This window comes from Vulpes vulpes, chromosome 14 (genome assembly GCF_048418805.1).
Source record: "Vulpes vulpes isolate BD-2025 chromosome 14, VulVul3, whole genome shotgun sequence".
Taxonomy (NCBI): Eukaryota; Metazoa; Chordata; class Mammalia; order Carnivora; family Canidae; genus Vulpes; species Vulpes vulpes.
The window spans coordinates 103,561,211-103,582,736 of NC_132793.1; the positions used below are offsets into that span (position 1 = coordinate 103,561,211).

The 21,526-nt window shown below is 37.5% G+C and overlaps 1 protein-coding gene across 3 annotated transcripts in view; it reads left to right on the forward strand.

Moving 5' to 3' along the window:
• Positions 1–21,526, forward strand: part of ADAMTSL3 (ADAMTS like 3) — a 335,305-nt gene that overhangs the window by 172,729 nt on the left and 141,050 nt on the right. For all 3 annotated transcript variants that reach the window (XM_072737443.1, XM_072737441.1, XM_072737442.1), the window contains 2 exons: positions 3,740–3,814; positions 10,527–10,684. In XM_072737443.1, coding sequence (XP_072593544.1) covers positions 3,740–3,814; positions 10,527–10,684 — 233 coding nt within the window. The remainder of the gene's footprint in view (positions 1–3,739; positions 3,815–10,526; positions 10,685–21,526) is intronic.

Consider the following 21,526-nt stretch of genomic DNA (forward strand, 5'->3'; position numbering starts at 1 on the left):
TTGTCTTGTTCCTGTTCTTAGAGGAAAAGCTTTCAACCTTTTACCGTTGAGTATGATGCTAGCTGTGGGCTTGTCATATATTGCCTTTAATATGTTGCAGTATGTTCCTTCTATGCCTAATTTGCTAAGATGTTTTTTTTTTTTTATATAATGAGTGGATGTTGAAGTTTGTCAAATGCTTTTTCTGTTTGTATTGAGATAATCATAGGATTCTTTTCTTTCATTTTATTAATGTGATGTAGCACATTGATTGATTTGTGTATGTTGAACCATTCTTGTATCCTGTGAAAATAAATCCCACTTGATTATGGTGAATGATCATTTTAATGTGCTGCTGAGTTTGGCTTGCTGCTATTTTTTTTTGAGAATTTTTGCATCTATATTCATCAGGGATATTGGCCTGTAATTGATTTTTTCTTCTTGAAGTTGTATTTGACAGCCTGCAAATAATAGTATTTAAAAGTGTTTCTTTCTAACACATATTCCTATAAATTATTTATTTTGTAATTACATTGACTGGGATAAGGATCTCCAGAAAAGTGTGGAAAAGATGGTGGTAATAATCCTTGTTTTATTACTATGATGCAAGTAATTCTGATGTTTCACCATGAAATCTGCTCATGGCTTTTGATTCTTTATCAAATTGAGGATATTTCCTTCTGTTGTATCCCTAGCTTTAAGGGGAATCTTATCATATGCTGAATTATATCAGACACATTTTTATATTCATTTAAATGATCATGATGGGCACCTTCTTTGATATGTTGATATAACCAGTTACATTAATAAGTTTTTTTTTAATTTTTAATTTTTTTTATTTTATTATTTATGATAGTCACAGAGAGAGAGAGAGAGAGAGAGAGAGAGAGGCAGAGACATAGGCAGAGGGAGAAGCAGGCTCCATGTACCGGGAGCCTGACGTGGGATTCGATCCCGAGTCTCCAGGATCGCGCCCTGGGCCAAAGGCAGGCACCAAACCGCTGCGCCACCCAGGGATCCCAGTTTTTTTTTAGACATTAATACGTTTTATGTTAAGTCAGTAATTCATTTTTAGGATATATTCTGTTTGCTCATGATGTATAATTCTTATGATAGAATTCTGGAATTAATTTGCTTTATTTTATTTATTGTTTTTATACATCCATAGTCATAATTAAGATGTGGTTCATGTGTTTATTTTTGTGCTATGTTTGGTTTGAGTATCTGAATTATTTTAGTTACGTTACCAAGGACCTTTCAGTCTTCTTTTTATGCACTTACCTGTTTACTTGAGGTTTTGCAAACTCTCCCAGTAAAACTTTTGGGCCCTGGTCCTTTTTTTTCACTTTCTATCTTTTTTTTTTGTAAAAAATGTTTTTAACTTTTTAATACTGCATTTGAAAAGTTAACTCATCACTACATTGTCACTATACAAAACTAAAAATATAGAACTATGTTCTTCTCCACTCATTCCTGGAACTTTCATTTCTTTCCCTAGAGGTAACCAGTGTCAAAGGCTTGGTGAAAACTCTTCCATGAATTTAAAAAATTAAAAAATTAAAATTGCAGTCTGTTATTTACTAACATGCACTTGCACAGCGCTATGCATTCTCATATTATGTGTATACACTGTTGTTCTATGCATTTACACACAATATGATGTATTATATATTGTATATATTGCTATAAATAACATAAATGAAAATGCAATACTTAAACACATGTACTTCGCAATGAGTTTATACCTCATGCATTTTTAATGTGGTAAAATTTACCATGTTAATAATTTTTAAGTTCAGTAGCATTAAATACATTCACATTGGTATACAACCATTACCACAATCTGTCTCTAGCTTTTTTTGTCTTGTAAAACTGAAAGTCGGTACCAACTAAACAAACAAGAACTCTCCATTGTCTCCTACCTCTATCACTGTTCTACTTTGTGTCTCTGTGAACTTTACTACTCATACAAATGGAATTATACAGTATTTATCCGTTTGTGATGGACTTATTTCACTTAGCATAACATCTTCATGGTTCGTCCATGTTACATAGCGAGTGTCAGAATTGTCCCTTTTTAAGGCTTAATAATGTTCCATTGTATGTATGTACCACATAATAGCTTTCCACTCCTCTGTTGATTGACACTTGGGTTGCTTCCACCTTTTGACTATTGTAAATAATGCTTTGAACACAGGTGTACAAATATCTGTTTGAATCCCTGCTTTCAATTATTTTGGGTATAAACTCAGATGTGGAATTGATGAATCATGTGGTAATTCTGTATATAATATTTTGAGGAACTGTTTTCCATAGTGGCTGAACAATTTTATATATTCTCACCAGTGGTTCACAGCATTCCAATTTTTCCTCATTCTGAGGATTATTTTCTGTTTTTTTTTTTTTAATAATGGCCAGCCTAATGGAATGTGAAGTAGGATCTCATTATTATTTTTTTGATTTGCATTTCCCTGAAGACTAGTGATGTTCAGAATGTTTTTATGCACTTATTGACCATTTGTATATTCTGTTTAGAGAAATGTCTGTTCAAGTCCTTTGCCCATTTTTACTTTGGATCATTTATTTGTCGTTATTGTTGAGTTGTACAAGTTCTTTATATGTTCTGGATATTCACCCTTTATCTCATATGTGATTTGTAAATATTTTCTCCCATTCCACAGGTTGCTTTTTTACTCTGCTGAGTATTCTATGATGCACAAAAGTTTGTGATGTAGTCTAGTTTACTTATTTTTTTCACTTGTTGCCTGTGCTTTTGGTGTTACATCCAAGAAATAATTGCCTATATATATTATATTTTAACTTCTTTTTTTATTCATCAGTAATGTTAGCTTTCTTTCCACATCAAGTCCTATAGTTTCTTATACTTACTTTTATCACTAGTAAAGTATTTCTTAATATAGGTAGATCATTGTTTCATCTCTCCCACAATGATGGACATTTAAATAGTGTTCATTGTCTTATTTTGTTTATTGCATGTATGTATGCTAGGAACAAACAGAAAATATGGAAAGAATTATTATCCATGTGTTAGAAGTGATGATCTCTGTGTAGCAAGATTAGAAAGTTTTATTTTCTCTTCTTGCTTATTTGTGTTTTAAAATTTTCAATAGTAAACAGATACTTTCATCTAATAAAAACTTACAGATAAGTCAGCAAACAGTAACATCCTTTGATACAACAATTTCACCCAAGAATTTATCCAAAAAAATTGTTCTCTATAAGTTAAACAAACAAAAACATCTGCTTGATGTAATCCATATCACTGATAATATGCTAATACCATTTAGAAACAGGCTTAATGTTCAAATCAAGGACTACTTGAGTAAAATTTTATATATGAGCCTTGACTAGTTAGTAAATAGGTTAGACTTTGTGAGCCATGTTGTTTTGGTTACAACTACTCAACTCTACCTTCATGTAGGGTAAAGCAGCCTTAAGTGAATGGGTGTTACCAGACTCATCCTGAGGGACCTACTTTGACCCACCCCCATCAAAGCAGGTGGATGAGGGATTAAGGCAGATAAACTTTTCTTTAATGTTTTATTTTAATGCATTAAAATGAAATTATGAGTAGTATGAATATGCCTTATAAACAGTAGGTGCTTTCCAGGGATTTCTTGACTGTAAGATGGAAGTGTAGTTAAAAAGCCCTTTGCAAATGCCTCCGGGTTGATTGACTTACTTATCTTGATAGGCCTTTCGTGCACAAGTTTTACATTTGCTTTGCGTTCTTTCCTAGGGGAAGAAAATGTAATTGCTGTTCCTCTGGGAAGTCGAAGTGTAAGAATTACAGTGAAAGGACCAGCACATCTTTGTAAGTACAATTTATTTTTTTTATTTTTTTTTTTGTAAGTACAATTTAATCCTAACATATTTTTAATTCCTGATAGTTTATTTAGCCAAAAAAAAAAAAAAGCCCTTTCTTTGTGTTAATGAGTAGATAGGAAAATATCTCAAGGATTTTGCTGACCACTCTGAAATCATCTATATCACTAGGGAATGATCAATACCTTGAACTTTTCTATTCTCATGCCCCAGTGTTTGGAAATAAATCAGTTCAGGATTAACCTCCTCATGGGAGAGGAAATCAGGTTGTATGGGAAATAAACTATTTTTATGTGGAGAGCAGAATAGGGTTCAAGAGTTTTCTAGAGATTTCAAAAGTGTGGGACAAAAGAAATTTTTTTTGAAACACCAAACTATATCAGTGATGATAGCTGAAAAGTATAAGCTTTGTTGCCAGCACATCACAACTTCAGGCACAGGGGCAGCAAAAAGAAATACTGGTTTCCCAGAATATTGAGTTTGAAATGATAGAAGATTGCCACTATATTGTTTCTTTGGCCAAAGTTAGATGGCATCTCTTCTTTGTTTTTGGTCTCTTAGGACCTAATAGAACAGGAAATAACAGAGTTTGTCTGCTTCTTTCCCAAAGTCTTCTTGTGGCCAGAGACAGGACTTTCTTAGTCTCTTTCAGGGGAGAATGTGTCTCTGCCAAGACTAGCTCCCTGGCCTTGAGGAAGCTTACTGAGTTCAGCCGTCTCTTTACATAAAAGTACAAAACAATACTTATAACTATTTTAAAGCTATACAAATCAAGGTCCACTGGATCAAAATGCTACATAGTTTGCCTTTTATTTTTTCCTGAGCCATCATCCTAGATTTTTGACTCATACAATTTTCTCTGGGCAACAAACATCTTGTGTTTTTGGTAAATTTTAAGTGTGTATGTGTGTGTGTGTGCATGCATGGGCATGTATGTGTGTGTGTGTATTTGCATATGTTGAATTCAGTAGTAATATTCCAACTAGAAATATTCTTTAAGAAAAGTCTATGTCAAAATGTTTAAGTAAAAATGTTTAAGATCACCAACAATGAAGATAAAAATCTTTTTTAAAAAATATTTTATTGGGGATCCCTGGGTGGCGCAGCGGTTTGGCGCCTGCCTTTGGCCCAGGGCGCAATCCTGGGGACTCGGGATCGAATCCCACGTCAGGCTCCCGGTGCATGGAGCCTGCTTCTCCCTCTGTCTGTGTCTCTGCCTCTCTCTCTCTCTCTGTGTGACTATCATAAATAAATAAATAAATAAAAATATTTTATTTATTTATTCATGAGAGACACACAGAGAGAGGCAGAGACAGAGGCAGAGGGAGAGGGAGAAGCAGGCTCCATGCAGGGAGCCTGATCCCAGAACCCCAGGATCACACCCTGAGCTGAAGGCAGACACTCAACTGCTGAGCCACCCATGCACCCCAGTAGATTAAAATCTTGAAAAAACAAGAAATTCTGTAATATATTATTATTGCAATTAGAAAAGCAAGAGAAAATCTTGCTTCCAATATCCAAAGATATTGGAGCTATAAGGGTGAATGACTGTTTGAAAGTCTTTTTTTTTAACCCTTAACTTTATCAATTATGATTAAAAGGGTGTGACCATTTTTTTTTTAACTAAAATACTAAAATCTTTACAATCCTAAGATGGTCACTGTATTCAAGGATTTCTTAGTAAGGAAACATCAAAACATTTTCTAAGCTTTTTAAAATGGCTTAAAGCCTATAGCTCTTGATGAGAGTAAATCTTCATCCTTGTAAATGTGAACTGTATTTTTGAAAAGAGGTAAAAGGTCATTCAGGTCCAAATTTTGTGAATTATTTGAAGGATTATATTGGAATATACAGTTTGTTATTCAGAAGTACAAGATGATGAATATTAATAGTAGAGTTACTTATAATAACCATGAAGTAAAAATAATCCAAATGTCCATCAGCTGATGGATGGATAAATAAAATGTAGCATATGTAGAATATTATTTAGCTATAACAGAGAATGAAGCCCTGACACATGCTACCACATGGATGGTCTTTGAAAACGCGAAGCTGAGTGAAAGAAGCCAGTTGCAAAAGGCCACATATGATTCCATTTATATAAAATGTCCAGAATAAGCGAATCTATGGAGACAGAAGGTGGATTGGTGGTTGTCTGGGACTGGGGGACGTTGGGTTGATGGGGACATGAGGGCATGACTGCTAGTGGGTATAGAGTTTCTTTTGGGGATGACAAAAATATTCTAAACTTAGATCATGGTGATGTTTTCACAACTCTGTGAATACACTGAAATCGTTAAACTATGTTATAAATGGGTGAATTTCATGGCTTGTGAATTTTATGGCATATCAAAAGGATGTTTAAAAAATATTCAGTGACTGGACCTAATTTTCTCATGATGCTAACGGCAATTCCCAAAACTTCAGCTCCAAAAATAAGTTTGTAAGTTGCAAAACCAGAATAAGTAGACAGTCAACAGAATAAGCAAAGATGAATACTTGGAGACAGAATATTCATTTACATGCAAATATGTTCTGGCATATTAAACATAACTTTAGATTTCAAAACTGGCACTGCTCCAAGAACAAGGCTCAGAAACATTCCCATTTCTCCAAAGGTGACAGAACCATTGCTTGGAATATTTCTCCTCTAAACCATCTTGCAGTTGGCTCTGGGAGGGTTTCTGAAAGTTACCCTTCTCTGCTGATGAATAGAACTGGCTTTACTTACAAAGGATTTAGTTAACATTTCTGAACACCTAAATATAGAAGTGGTTTTATTTTCTTGATTTATACAACTGTTTTCTTAATTTTTTATTTGAAACAAAGATATATTCCTGAAATAAAGGTTGCTTTGCTGTAATAAATCATTTTTAAGGTCTGTATTAACTACAACCCTCCAAAAGTCTATATCATGAAGAACTGGGAATACCCAACAATGGTAAGATCACTTTCTGGAATGGCTGTCTTATCTGTTTGCCTAGAGTTGTTTAGATCCTCAATTTCCAGTCCTGTCACACACCTGGCCCCAGCATTATCCCAACTACATAGTTCCAAATTTCTCTAAAACTTCAAAAATGGAAGCAATAAGAAGATTCCTGCAAAAGATATTTTATTGTAGCAAAACTTCAGCATTAAATGTGTTTCACTAACAGTAGACTTGAGAAGCCAAGACGCCATACACTGAAAACCTCCGTTATTGATAGGAAGAATCATTTATGTTGTTGTTTTGTCCTCTAAAGTCCTGTTGATGATCACACATTGACATATACAGCTGACCCTTGAACAATGTGGGGGTTAGGGGCACCAACTGCTATACAGTGGAGAATATGTGTAACACTTTGGACTCCCCCCAGAACTTAACTGGTAACAGCCTGCTATTGAGCAGAAGGCTTGCTGACAACATAAGCAGTTGACACATTTTTATATTATTTGTATTAGATATAGTATTCTTACAATAAAGTAAGCTAGAGAGAAGGGAATCTGATTAAGTCATAAGGAAGAGAAAATACATTTACAGTACTGGACTGTATTTAGGAAAGATATCCCTGTATCCGTGCATCTGCAGAGTTCAAATCCATGTTGTTCGAAGGGCCAACTCTAAAAAAATAAACATAGATGCATAATGACCAAAGGACATGGATGTTGGATGATGTGCCCATGTGCTGTAAAATACCACACTCTAAGCCTAAGTTGGTGTATTTATAACTTACTTACCTGTGCTGAACATGCCTTACATTTACCCAACAATACTTTTATGGCCTTAGAATGTAAGGAGACCTTTTGGGGATGGTGAGCAGGAGGCTGTCTCTTTTGAAGGAAGCCTGGACTGGTACTTCTCTGTACACACCCTTCCCTCTAGAAGCAGCAAAAGCTTTCATCATCTTTAAAGATGGGATGGACCAAAATATTTAAAGGCACCATTATAGACTTGAGTTGTGAAGATTTGGGAGATTTAGGAGGATTCTGACTTCTGATTCTACTTTTATCTGGCCGAGGCCACATACTATGTCTTTCTTGACCGTACTCTGCGACCCCCCCACCATTTACCATTTTAAGGCTGAAGAGGGGAAAGAAATTGGCAGTGGACAGCAGAGATGAAGGGCCATACCCTCTGCTTCCCACAGTGGTGGGTATTTTAATAGACTTTTTGGGGGCTCCACCCAGCACGAGCTCTCTTGCTGCAGAACCACAGAGGGGAAAGGGAAAGCTCTGAGAGTTCAAGAACCATGTGTGTGCAAGTCTCACGAGCCATGAATTATATATTAGCATGACATAGGGCTGCAGTCAAATACAGTGGAATGCTAGAAATTAACAAAACTTAAAATGTGTATTTATAATAAGTCAGTGCATCGTCTGTATTGTTGGTTTTTACAAACCCTTATTCTGTTATTTATTTTAAGAGGCATAGTCACTAAGGGGAGGCAGATTTGCCATCAGCAAAAATTACAACTTTTGAAAAACTACATTGACCTCCATATCACCTGGGGATCCATCACAGTTACTTTGTCAATGCAATGATCAAAGTCGTTTGTATCAATGAACTCTACCCTCATAAGATCACTTCCCCTGTCTTTATTTTCCCATTTCTTGACTCAGAGGTCAGAGCACCTGCCTTCTACCTTCTATGTATGCAAATGGTGTTTGTGACCTTTAGAGCTGGAAGCCTTTTTGAAAGAATTGCAGTGAAGACATTTTATCATAAGCATATGGTTCAGTGGAGGAAAAGAGTGGCTTGGATAATTCACATGCACTTAACAACTGACTTTGCTGCTTGAGTTCTCATGTCCTTGCCATTAAAGGTCTTGGATGCTGTCCAATGGAATAGACTTGACACCAAAAGACAAAACACCAGGACCAGACTAACAGAAATGCTGGCCTTTGGTTTTAGAGGGTAGCTGTCCTACTAATCTTCCCTTCCTCCCTGAGAGGATTCTAATACCCCTGCTGTCTGCAGCCCGACGGCACTCGGACGCTGGGGTCCAGAAGGCTAGGACCGTGCTGAAGCCATCACTACCCCAGCACAGCACATCATTTGAACTTAGTCAACTTATTTCAGGCTGAACCTCCATCTAGAAGCTTGGTGTTTTACAGGCCTTCCACGAGGATGGATTTTGTCCAGCTTCACTCTGTGTTGCGATATTGCCGGAATGCTCACTCTATCTCCTCCTCTACTTTAGAGGGATAATCCACTCAGGGTAGGGCCTTCTTACCATCTCTAGTTTCCCACCTCATTTTTACTGACAGCTCACTTTATAACACTCAGTTTTATATCTTCATTGGAACTAGGAAATGAATTTAATCTCACACTTTCCAAAAACCTACTGTGGTCATGGAGATCAGGGCCAACGTGGTTGGGGTTTTGTGTGCCTGAGAGTAGCCAGCAGTATTCTTCGACCGCTAATGACTCCTGCAGATCAAGGAGCTCATGTCCAGCCTTTGAATTTTCCCAGCAAAGTTCCCAGCCTGCCTGTCAGGCATAATCAGGGATGTCTCCTAATGCCTGTTATACAGTCTGTCTAGGGAGCTTGGATTCCTGCAGATGCTCCAGGGGCAGAGGCAAATCAAAGGAAAACAGCCAAGCACAGCCGCATGCAGATTGCAGCCCCCAGTGCAAAATGGTTTTGTTATGTTTTATCCCCTTTCCTAGGGTTCGGGTTCTGTTGTGTCCTTTGTTCAAGGTGGTCAAAGAACCACTGAATATCTGCAAATCAAGCGTAGGTTTCAGAACAGAAGAGGACCTGCGAGTTTGTCTGCTCTGACTCCACATTTTAGAAATGAGGCTGTGAAAACCCAAGGCTTAGAGATAGAGTTGGGGTCAGAAATTGCAGATGCCCCAGCCCCTAGCTGTGCCTTTTTTTTTAATTGACAAAAATTGCCCCTCTCAACCTCAGACCAGGTCCACCAAGTATAGTGATATTTATCAAATGAAAGGAGGAAAAAAGAGGAGGAATGAAAAATCATTTAAATAAAGTAGAAATGCTATTTTGGTCCAACTGTTGACATTTTTTCTGTAGGAGTTCTAAAAGCCCTTCTGTTCATATAAAGTTTATGTGAAGAGGTAACATGCAGGACAAAGATCTTTGTGGTGATGTAACAGTTCTGTGTCTCGGTCATGGTGATGTGTGATAGAAGATGGCATAGGAATGCACACCTTGCCCCAATGTCAATTTCCTGCTGTTGATGTTATACTCCAGTGACATAAGACATAACCATACCTCTGGGTAAAACTGGATAAACAGTGCATAGGACCTCTGCTATTTTGGCAACTTACTGCGAATCTATGATTATTTCAATACGAAAAGTTTATGTTTTTAAAAAAGCAAGTTCAAAATTCATGGCAGTTTTGTCTAAATAAAAGACCATGCTTAAGATCTTCTCGGTTAGATGAAATGAGTAACCTGTCTTTACCTTGAGTAATAGCGGTATTATGAAAAAGTATGAAGAAAGAGACATTTTCTCTTTCCCCTTATTGTAGAAATGGCTCCAAAGAGTTGAATAGACCTAATTGGACCTAACCAATTTTTAGTTGTGGACAACTAAAAGGCTTACATATGTATTCCACCAATCTGAGTCAATGTAAACCAAGTGAATATACTGATATTGTGTTGATATCATATGCTGATATTTGTGATGAATTATTTTGAAATAGAATACTTTGAAGACAGTCCTCTCACTTAAATTCTCTTTTTAAATTTTAGTTATTGAATCAAAAACACTTCAAGGAAGCAAAAGAGAACACAGCTTTAACAGCCCGGGAGTTTTTGTCATAGAAAATACCACAGTTGAATTTCAAAAGGGCTCAGAAAGGCAGACTTTTAAGATTCCAGGACCTCTGATGGCTGATTTCATCTTCAAGGTAGGATGGAACTCTTCGTCAGTGCCCTGCATCTGAAGCTCAGCACATCTTGAATTTTTAAAAAATTGAGTTTGTTCAGCAGGACGTCATCAGTAATTATTTCTGTGCAGAGCATGTACCATTAATTTCTCCATCGTGGCAGTGGATTCCTAAAAATGGTTCATCTCTCTCTCCAGTGTCTGCTCCTTAACCCCACTAGTTAAGAAACAAACTTCACTTTTATAGGGGTGAGCTTGCTTTTGCATTTGTAGATTCCCATTGTATTCACTTGTAAACCTTTAGATGGTGAAAATGGTCCCTGGTTAAATGCTCCATGTCTGAAACGGGTGCTGTGCCACTGTGCATGCTCTCTCTCTCTCTCCTTGCAAGAGGACAGCAGAGAAGACAGAGGCTCGTCCTTTCCTTCCTTCTTCATTTCCTCAGTTGTGTCTCATTACGCGTGCTTGTCGGGCATGGTCATAAGGGACTCCTCTAAGAAGTCTTCTTGAGCATAACCATGGGCCTGTGTCCTTCTCTGGGTGAATCAGGGTGCATCCTTCCTCACTCAGAGGATACAAAAGGTACTGGGCAATATATTTCTAAGGTGACACAGTGTGATACTTCTTCTGATAAAATTCAAAATACCTGATACATGAAAAAAGGAAAGGGTGTTTCAGTGGGTGGTTTTGTCCCATCCCTTTTTGGAGACCCATTCTGAATGGAAATGGAGGAAAACAAGTAGCCCTGATCACCAGGAGTTGCTTTACCCATACACAGACCCAGTGCCTTCAAAAAGAACTGTGTGTTCCGTATATTAACTTGTCAAAGAATGTTTCTGATTGAAGACACATGTCCCGTGCTCCACGTTCTGCGTATGGTGGGACCAGCCAAGTGTTGAGGGCACAGTGTTGTTGCTTTGAAATTTTGCGTTTTAAATGGTCAACATTTAAAAATCAAGGATTGTAACATAAAAATGCCAGGCTTCCCTCCCTGCCCCCCACTCCTCTTTAAAAATGGGAAGGTCTGACTACTAGCTTACACTTGTCTGTAGCAATAGTTGGCGGCAGCTGGATACCGGTGGCTTTCCCATCAGGGCACACTGTTTCATTTGCCTTTGTCCACACTGCTCCTTGTTGTGTTCCCAGCATTGAAGGCACAAGTGCCAGTTCATAGTTGGAGAGAGTGTCGTTCACATTACCTGCCATGCATAGACGCTTATGTGACTTCTGTGTCAGACCCTTAAAGCATCAACCCAGTGTTGTTCTTGGACAATAGCATTGTAAAAGGCTTTTTGGGAAGCCATAACTGTAATCCGTCTTTCCTTCTGTTCTCTCATTGTTAGGCATATGTTCTGTACTTGTTTTGCTCTCTTAGGGTTTTCCCATTTGGTTTCCAAGTAATAAAACACACACACACACACACACATACATACACACGCATGCACACATGCACACAGGCACCTTATATTTTTTTCTTGTCCTCTTTTCATTTCTCCTTAGACAACCTGAGTTCTTCTCAAGTCAACTTGGAGATCTCTGCATAGGAGCTGTTAATAAAATGATGGACTGGGAGGAATAGCCACAAAGATGACCATTTCAAGATATTGTTTGGTTGCAGTATCAGCATGGAAAGCATATTGTTTATTGATACCATACATAAAAACACACATACACATAAACTGTGTATTTCTGTAGGTGTGTGTGTGTATACATTTTTTAAGATTTGAGAGGATATACTCCAAACTGAAAACATGAAAACACAATGCTTCTTTTTAGAGGGGATAGGTGCTATGGGGAGTGATCTTGGCTTAGATCATTTAGAATACTCCAATACTTAAAACAATTCTTAAAGAGAAGAATACAATCACATATCACTTGCATAATTAAAAATTATTTTACACCTTCTTGTCTAAATTACATGTCCACTTCTTACTAGAATCCATTTCAGTAGCACCTTGCTCAAGTCCAAATTAGTGTTGTTTTCTTCTCCACTCTGGGTTCTGTTTTCCTCAGATTTTATAAACAATTCTGGGCTTTAATTTCAACCACTGGGAAGCTTTTGATCTCTCTTAACTGAAAGATTTCAAAAATATATGTCCATCAGAGAAGGTGTTACACACAACTGTGTGACTCACGCATAACTAGAGCCTGGTTTTCGTGCCTACAGCCGTTCGTTTGCTTTCCCAAATGTGGTGTGCACTTGGTGGGAGAGAATTTGGCAAAATCAGACACTGTGATGAAGCAAGAATGACTCTGATGTTGTTTTTTCCCTGACTTATAAGCTTGTCCAAATAATGTGGGTTTCTAGGAAATATACTTTTCCATCTTACTTTTTCTTTTTTTTTTCTTTTTTCTTCTTTTTTTCTTGGAGCACCATAGTATTCTGCAGCCTGTGTTCTTGCTAAGGTAGGGAGCTCTACTTCCACTCATGTGTTTATGGCTCATCACACAATCAAGTAATGGCTGTACTTTGAGTGAGAGGTAAAAAGTGCATGTAAGGTCGCTGATGATGGTCAGCCATGTGTTTCGCTGTTTCTTTATCCATTCGAATCAACCAAGAGCAGTTGGTCTAAAAACAGAACACCTGGCTTCAACCTGATGATGCAGAATGGAGAACAGCTCTGCCCACCCAGTGCCAAGGTAGCACAGTCATCGGCACACCAAGGGATACTGAGGCACACTCTTTCATATGGTCTTAGATAAGACCTTACTTCGTGGATTTTTAATAAACCGACCATTGAAAAACACTGTATTCTGACATCATGAGTAACTTCTGAAGACATCAGTGGGATGCTAGATTCGTTTGTGGTTATTGTTCAGATTGTAAAGCCTATCAATCACTGCACCAGTGAGACCAAAAAAATTTTTTTTCTACTTTTTCAGAAGCTATGTTTTCATGATTGGGCCATTCTTGAAAATTGCACTTTTCCCCCCCAGTAGGTTTCTCATTATATATCCTTTCCCAAATGATGTGTTTCTCATGGATGACCTTTGTCACAGCACATGGTATTTTGCATTAGAGCCCCTGAAGTATTCTTATTTGGCTTTTTAAATGTGTGTATGTTGCCACCAGGTAGCAGTAGAGAGTCCCAATCAAATACTTCATGCGGAATGCCCTGTGCATTGGAGGGTCTGCAAGTAGAGGCTTGTGAATATCGATTTTAAGTGTTTGCCCACGAGAACAAAATGAAATGGCTTTGGTAAAGACATCTCTTTCCGTAGTTCACTATTTTTAATGGTGCTGGTAGCTTTCCCTCTCTTTGACAACATATCCATCTTACAGGAGAGAATGAAGTTCCTCTTCCTCATGGTCTGAAATCTTCCTTTGTGTTCTAGATGTCTCTTGTCTTTCTCCCCGCCAGATATTTTGTGTGTCTGTAGGAAAATGTTTTCTGATTGCTCTTCGCACTCATGTTCAGTGAGGCAAGTCTTGCCTCAGTTTCCCCTAGGTCCACGTTCTGTTTTGTCCTTACACAATCCCTTTTCTTTCTGGGGGGTTACAATAGCACATCTGACTGATGCAGGGATGTGAGGATTTGAAACTTCCTGCTTTCCTTTATCTCAGAGAATGGATTCTCGCCTTGTAATGTGCTGCAGACAGTGACTACATGTATACATTCACAGGTATTTCAGAACACAGCAAGACATAGTTTTGAGGGCTGGTGCCTGTGTCAGTTTCCTGAGGCCACAGGAAAGTACCCTCAACTGGCTTCCATGATAGACAGTCGCATACTCACAGCTCTGGAGGCTGGAAGTCCACCATCAAGGTGTGGGCAGGACTGGCTCCTTCTGAGGGCAGAGGGGGAGTCTGTTCCATGCCTCCCTCTGCCCCCCTCAGGCCTTCTCCCTCGGCCGTGACACCATCTTCAGCTGGGGCCCGCCTGTCTAAATATCTCTTTTTATAAGGACCCCAGCCTTAGTGAATTGGACTCACCCTAATAACCTCAGTTACCTTGACTGGATCTGCAATGACCCGACTTCTAACGAAGATCATGTGCTGAGGGACCGTGGGTTAAAATGTGAGCATATCTCTTGGCGGTGGCAGGGTGGGGGGGAGAACAGGATTAAACCCATACCAATGCCTAATAGAAAAGAAAATTTACCTATTTCATTGTGCCTCTCAATCCGAATTCCCTTCAACCTGAGAGTTTGCTGCTAATCACAGAGGCAGAGGCTTTTGAAGTGTCACTCCATATTTGCTGTCATGTGGTCTGTTGAGGGGAGTTTTTCAGTGAAAGCAGTTCAAATACTGCCCTAGTAGTTCTCAGAATTCACAGCTAAATTATATGTGTAAACCATAAATACATTTATGTTCAACTTTTTATTATTAAGGTAAGATCTTTTCTTCCCTTCTTCTTTGTCTCTTTCTCCTCCTTCTTCTTCTTTAGTGTGGACTTTTGTCTTGAGAATCAGAATTATGGAGAGAAATTAGGCTATTTCTAAATTGATTCAGCTTCTAGAAATGTCAGGAGCCAAGCTTGGAGACTAAATCTAAGTGTGTCTTCTTTGGTATAGAGGGGATGCCCATTCCCCCATCAGGCGGAGCCTTGGGCTTTGTGTCCTCAGCACCCTGTGGTCAGGAGTGTACCCCATAATGAGGGGGGTCCCACAAGGATGTGTGAGGACACAGGCAGGAGGAGGCAAAGCAAAGAGACACATGTCATGACTGCAGTCACTCTCTGAAGCAGGGAAGAATATTAACTAGGTTTCACAGCAAAGGCAGAAAAGGAGCTTTTGGTCCACTTTTCATCTAGAACCCCAAGAGGAAGATGCCCTGTGGAGTACCTGCTTCCATCAGCAACAACCCGGGCAAGCTACCTCGGAATGAAATTGGCTTTAGGGTCGTGAAGAGTTGAGGCACAGATTGTGAGTTAGCTGTCTGGAGGCTCCCTCAGCCCCCAAGTGGCATGGAAGGTATCTGGAAATTTCTGTGCTCTTAGCTGGCCATGCTTGGAGGGGCTGACACAGTGAGGGTAGAATGACTCTGTAGCTGAGGGATGAAGGTAGAGTCACCTCACCTGATAGGGCATTACCTGAAGAGATGCAGTGTTATATGTCAGCTTCTAAAAAGGTAAATTGGCGGGCAGGGGGTTGGGGTGACTGGGTGATGGGCACTGAGGGGGGCACTTGGTGGGATGAGCACTGGGTGTTATGCTGTATGTTGGCAAATTGAACTCCAATAAAAAAAAAAAAAAAAGAAAAAGGTAAATTGGCTTATAATTGCCCTGCATTTGGAGTAGAAGGCTAACATGCAGAGAAGACAAAGTCCAGAAGCCCAATAGGACTTTTTATTTCTTATAAACCTTTCCAGTAAGGAATTTTTTTTCTCAAGAGCTCCACAACAGACCCTTTATCACCTCTCGTTGACAAGACTTGGGTCATGTGCTTGCTCTAAACCATTCCCTGGGTGTTAGTCCTTCTGGGTTCTTCAGGAAGCAGATGCCAAGACAGGATTAGATATGCAAGACATTTAGGAGCAGCATGCCCACAAGGGACAGGCAAGATGGAGCCAAGAGAGGCCAGGAGGGCTGTCCAGCAAATGGAAGATCTGACCACAAGCAGAGGAGAGAGGGAAGGAAGGACAGTTGGGTGGGAGCATCTCAGATTGGAGAGCAGTTCTAGAGAATTCAGCAAGGCTGCAGGAGAGTCTCTGAGCCAGAGTCATCTTATCACATGACACAGTGTCTCCTGGGAAATGGCCAGTCTTGGACCCCCTGGGTGGGAGCAGCCCACAGAGAGCTTGACTTGGGATGGGCACTACCAATCAGTTATGCTCTGCAGTTGTGTGAGCAACAGGCACAATCACTTTGGGCCCCACACCTGGCAAGGCAGCTGTGCCCACTATGATCACGTGGGACAATCAGGCGTTAGCTAAGACACATGGGGGAGGCATGAGCACCGGAACAAAAGTGAGCCTTTGGCAGGATGGGGAAGGGAAGTGGATATTGGTCAGCAATTAAATGCATCTGCTCCGATAAGGTCATCTCTTTATGGAAAACATCTGGGTTTAATGCCTTTTCTTTCTTTTTCTTCCTCTTCTCTTTCTTTTTGGGGATAATGGGTGGGACTCAGAAAACCATTTCAGCCCCTCTTAGGCTTATTGATTTATTTAGGGTTCTATTGTTAAGCCAGTTTTGGAATTTGTATTTTGCTAGAGAAGTATCCAGTTCATCTAATTCTTTCAAACTTTTCAAATGTAATCATAGTATTGCCTTAGCATTAAAAAAAAAAAAATCTCACTGTACTTGTAAGTAACTATGTCTCTTCCACTGGTTCCTTGTCTAATTTTTGTTTCATTCAGACCCTCCAAAGATTTGTCTCTGAGACATATAAAAACCAGATTTTTGTCTTTTTAACTCCAAGTTTGAAAACTATGTGATTTATATAAATTTTAATTTTTTATTTCCTTTATCTTCACATGGGTTTATTTTGGTGTTGTATTTTTAGTTTCTAGAGCTCAATTCTTAATTCATTTTATCTTCAACCTTTTTTCCCCTCTGTTACATGTATTTAGGTCAATCAGTTTTGCCATACAAAAGCTCTTAATTTTGTTGTAGTGTAAGCTATCAACTTTTAACTTTATGTTTAGACAATTTATATTTGTGTGTTAGGAAATTTTTGTCTCATTCAGGGTCATGAAACTATTCTTCTGTGTTTTCTTCTAGAAGCCTTATTGTTTTACCTGTTGTATTATGAGCTATAATCCACCCAGAGTTGATTTTGCACACGTTGTGAAGTAGAATCAATATCTTTTTCCACATGACTATCCAGTTGACCCAGTGCCATTTGGTGAAAAGACAGTCCTTTCCCCATTTGTCTTAAATCCCAAACTGTATGTGTGTGGATCTGTTTCTGGATTCTATTCTGTTTCATTGATCTGTGTAGTACCATCATAACTTAATTACCTTAGTATTAAAGCAAGTCTTGATATTTGCTAGTGTAAGTTTTCCCACTTTGTTCTTGAAGATGATCTTTGATATTATTGACTCTTTGCATTTCCATAGCAACTTTTAAGTATGCCCATCAATTTTTATAACATTCTTTTGGATTTTGATAGATTGCACTCAATCTATATGTCAACTTGGAGAGACCTGAAAACTTTCCAATACCAAATTTTTCTATCCATAAATATGGTATATCCATCCATTTATTTTAAAATTCTCTCATGTTTCTAATTTTTAATGTTTATGTCATATATTTTTTGTAAATTTATTCCCAGTTTGTTATTTTGATGTTATCATAAATGGCATTTTTTTCACTTTCTGTTTATTTGCCAGTTATGGAAGTCTTGATTTTTTGTATATTGGCATTCTATTTTTACTATATTCACTTATTAATACTAATAATTAATATATTCTTTGTAGTAGGTATATAAACAATTATGACACCTACAAATATGGTAATTTTGTTTCTTCTTTTCTAATCTTGTATATTTTATTTATTTTTCTTGCTACATTGTACCACTTAGGATATTTGATATGATATTGAAGAGTATTAGTTGACAGAAGCTATGTTTGTCATGCTTCTCATTTCAGGGGCAATGGACCCTGTAATTCCTCATCATGTATAATGTTTGCTAAGAATTTTTGATAAATATTTTATCCAATGAAAGAAACTTTTTTTGGATAACTTTTTTATTCAATGAAAGAAACGTTTTCTAATTTGCTTCAAGTGTCATAAATAAATGTGGAATTTTATCAAATGCTTTTTCTACCTTTTTTGGAGTGATCGTATGTTTTTTCCTTCATATATTGGGTTGTTTTTTCCCTTCAGTATACTGAATTATGTTGATTTCTAAGTGTTAAACCCATATTACCTTCCTGTAGTAAACTTCACTTCGTCATTATCATTATTATATTTTATTAGTATTTATTATTTCATTATTAATAAAAAGTTATCTTTTTATGTATCACTGAGTATAATTTTAAATTATTTTATTTATGATATTTTTGGTAGCTATGTCCAGGAGAGTTTTTTTTTTCTTGTAATGTATTCATGTCAAGTCTTCTATTAATTTACACTGTCTTTATAAAACAAGTTTAGAGTGTTTTCTGAGTTCTTATTCTCTGCAATAGTATGTATATAACTGGTGGTATTTCTTCTTTAAATATTTGGAAATACTCAGCAGGAAATTCTCAGAAGTGTGTGTTTGGGGTCTTTAAAATATATAGAACTACTCAGAGTTTTAGTTTCCTTTTATGTCAGTTTTGTTTCATGGACTTTGTCTATAGGTGTACTTCATTTTATTGCAGTTGGTAGATACTGTATTTTTTACAAGGTTTGTGGCAGTCCTGCATTGAACAAGTCTATTGAACCATTTACCCAACAGACTTTGCTTATTTTATGTCTCAGTGTCACATTTTGGTAATTCTCAGAATATTTCAAATTTTTTTGTTATTACTCTCTTTGTGATGGTGATTTGTGATCAGTAACAACATCTAGCTGAAAGCTTACCATCTGAGCTTATTTTTTTAGCTTATTTTTTTAAAATAAAAGTATTTTTAGTTTTTAATTTTTTTAAGATTTTTTATTTTTAAATAATATCTACATTCAACATGGGGCTTAAACTCAGGACCCTGAGATCAAGAGTTGCCTGCTCTACTGACTGAGCCAGCCGGGTGCTCTGCAATAAATTTTTAAATTAAGGTACATACATTATTTTCTTAGACATAATGCTACTGAATGCTTAATGTGCTATATAACATAACTTTTATATGCACCAAGGAACCAAAAAATTCATTTGACTCATTTTACTGTGGTATTTGCTTTATTGTGGTGGTCTTGAATGGAACGTATAATATCTCCAAGGTATGTCTGTATTTCAACTAATTCTTTAAAAGTTGTTGACAGAGGTTTTTCTTGTTATATCCTTTTATTATTTCTTCATTGTCTCCAGGATCTGCAGTGAGTGCCTTTTCTCATTCTTGATACTGATTGTTCCTACTTTCTTTTTAACTTGGTCAGTCATTTTGGGGGGCTATTGCTTTTATTAGACTTTTCACAGAAACACATTTTGACTTTATTACCAATTTTAATGTAGTTTCCTTTCTATATCATTAATATCCACTCTCATCTTTATTATCTCTGTTCTTCTACTTTCTCTGGATTCAATAAATAATTCCTTTTTTAACTTTTTGAGTTGACTGTTTAGGTCATTTATTTTCTTCCTTTTTTCCCCCATAATACATGCATTTAAGTCTATGAATTTCATTCCAAGTGTGCCTTATATTTTATCCCACAATTTTTTTAAGATTTATTTATTTATTTATGATAGACAGAGAGAGGGGCGGGGCAGAGACACAGGAGGAGGGAGAAGCAGGCTCCATGCAGGGAGCCCGACATGGGACTCGATCCCAGGACCCCAGGATTGCGCCCTGGGCCAAAAGCAGGTGCCAAACCACTGAGCCACCCAGGGATCCCCTTATTCTACAAATTTTGATATGAAATCTTTTCCATCATCATTCAGTTAAATTGTATTATAATTTTCATAGTGATATATTTGATTTATGGAATATTTAGAAGTGTCTTATCCAAGTATATAGAAATTTTCCAGTAATCTCATCATTATTTTATAGCTTCATTTCACTTTAGTCAAAGAACATATTCTGTATTATGTTCATTTTTTTGAAATCCGATGAAACTTAATTGGTGGCTTAGAACATAGCAAATATTAAAAGATATGATGCATCATTTTCTGTTGATCACTGTTCGTATGTCAATTTTATCATGGTATTATTAATGGTTTTATTAAAAACAATAGCCTATTAAAAAAATTAAATAAAAATAATAGCCTACTGGTTGTTGTCTGCTCATTCTATTAGTTACCATAAGAGATATGGTAAAACTGCCACTGTGACTGTTCCTTTATTTAGTTTTTTTCTAATCTTGTTAATTTCAAATTATTTATCTTTGAGGCTAGATTGTTAGGTACATTCACATTTAGAGTCGTTACTTCTTCTAGTGATGTGACTGTTTTACCATTATGGAACTATTTTCTTTCAGCACTTTAGAGGTATCACTCCATTGTCTTCTGGCTTCTGTTAATTCTGTTGAGAAGTCAGCTGTTGCTCTTATTTTTGTGCCTTAGGAGGTTTTGCTGCTTTTAAGTGTTTTCTCCTTGGTTTTTATTTTCATCCATTTGACTGTGAGGTAATTAATGGCTCTCTTCTGCTTGAGGTTTGTGGTGCTTCACAACTCTGGTTTGATATCCACCATCAAATTTGGAAGATTCTCGTTTATTGCTCCTGCACATTTATTTCTATTGCATTCTCTGTGTTCTCTTTTTCTGGGGCTAAAGGTATATACCTTTATCTCTCAATGTCTACTTTCCAGTTCCTTCTTACCTGTCCATTTGCTGATTCTCTCTTCAAGTATGTGTAATCCAAGGGCCAGCAAATCCTAGCCAACAAGCTGATGGCTTGTTTTTGTAAGTGGAATTTTACTGGGACACAGCCAAAGCCATTTGTTTATAGATTGTGGCTGCTTTTTCACTATACCAGCCACATCAAATAACTGAAATGGGGATGATATGGCCTGAAAACTATAATGTTTACTATCTAGTTCTTTATGAAAATATTTGCTGAACTCCGGTCTAATCCATTGTCAAGTCTATCCATTGAGATACTGATTTAAATGATCATGCTTCATACTTCTAGAATCGCCATTTTATTTATTTATTTGCTTACTTATTTAAGATTTTATTTATTTTATTATTTGAGAGAGAGAGTGAGTGAACATGCATGGGGGTGGGAAGGGGAAGAGGGAGAGGGAGAGATAGGCTCCCCACTGAGCAGGGAGCCTGATGCGGGGGCTGAATTCTAGGACCTGGGGATCATGACCTGAGCCAAAAGCAAATGCTTAACCA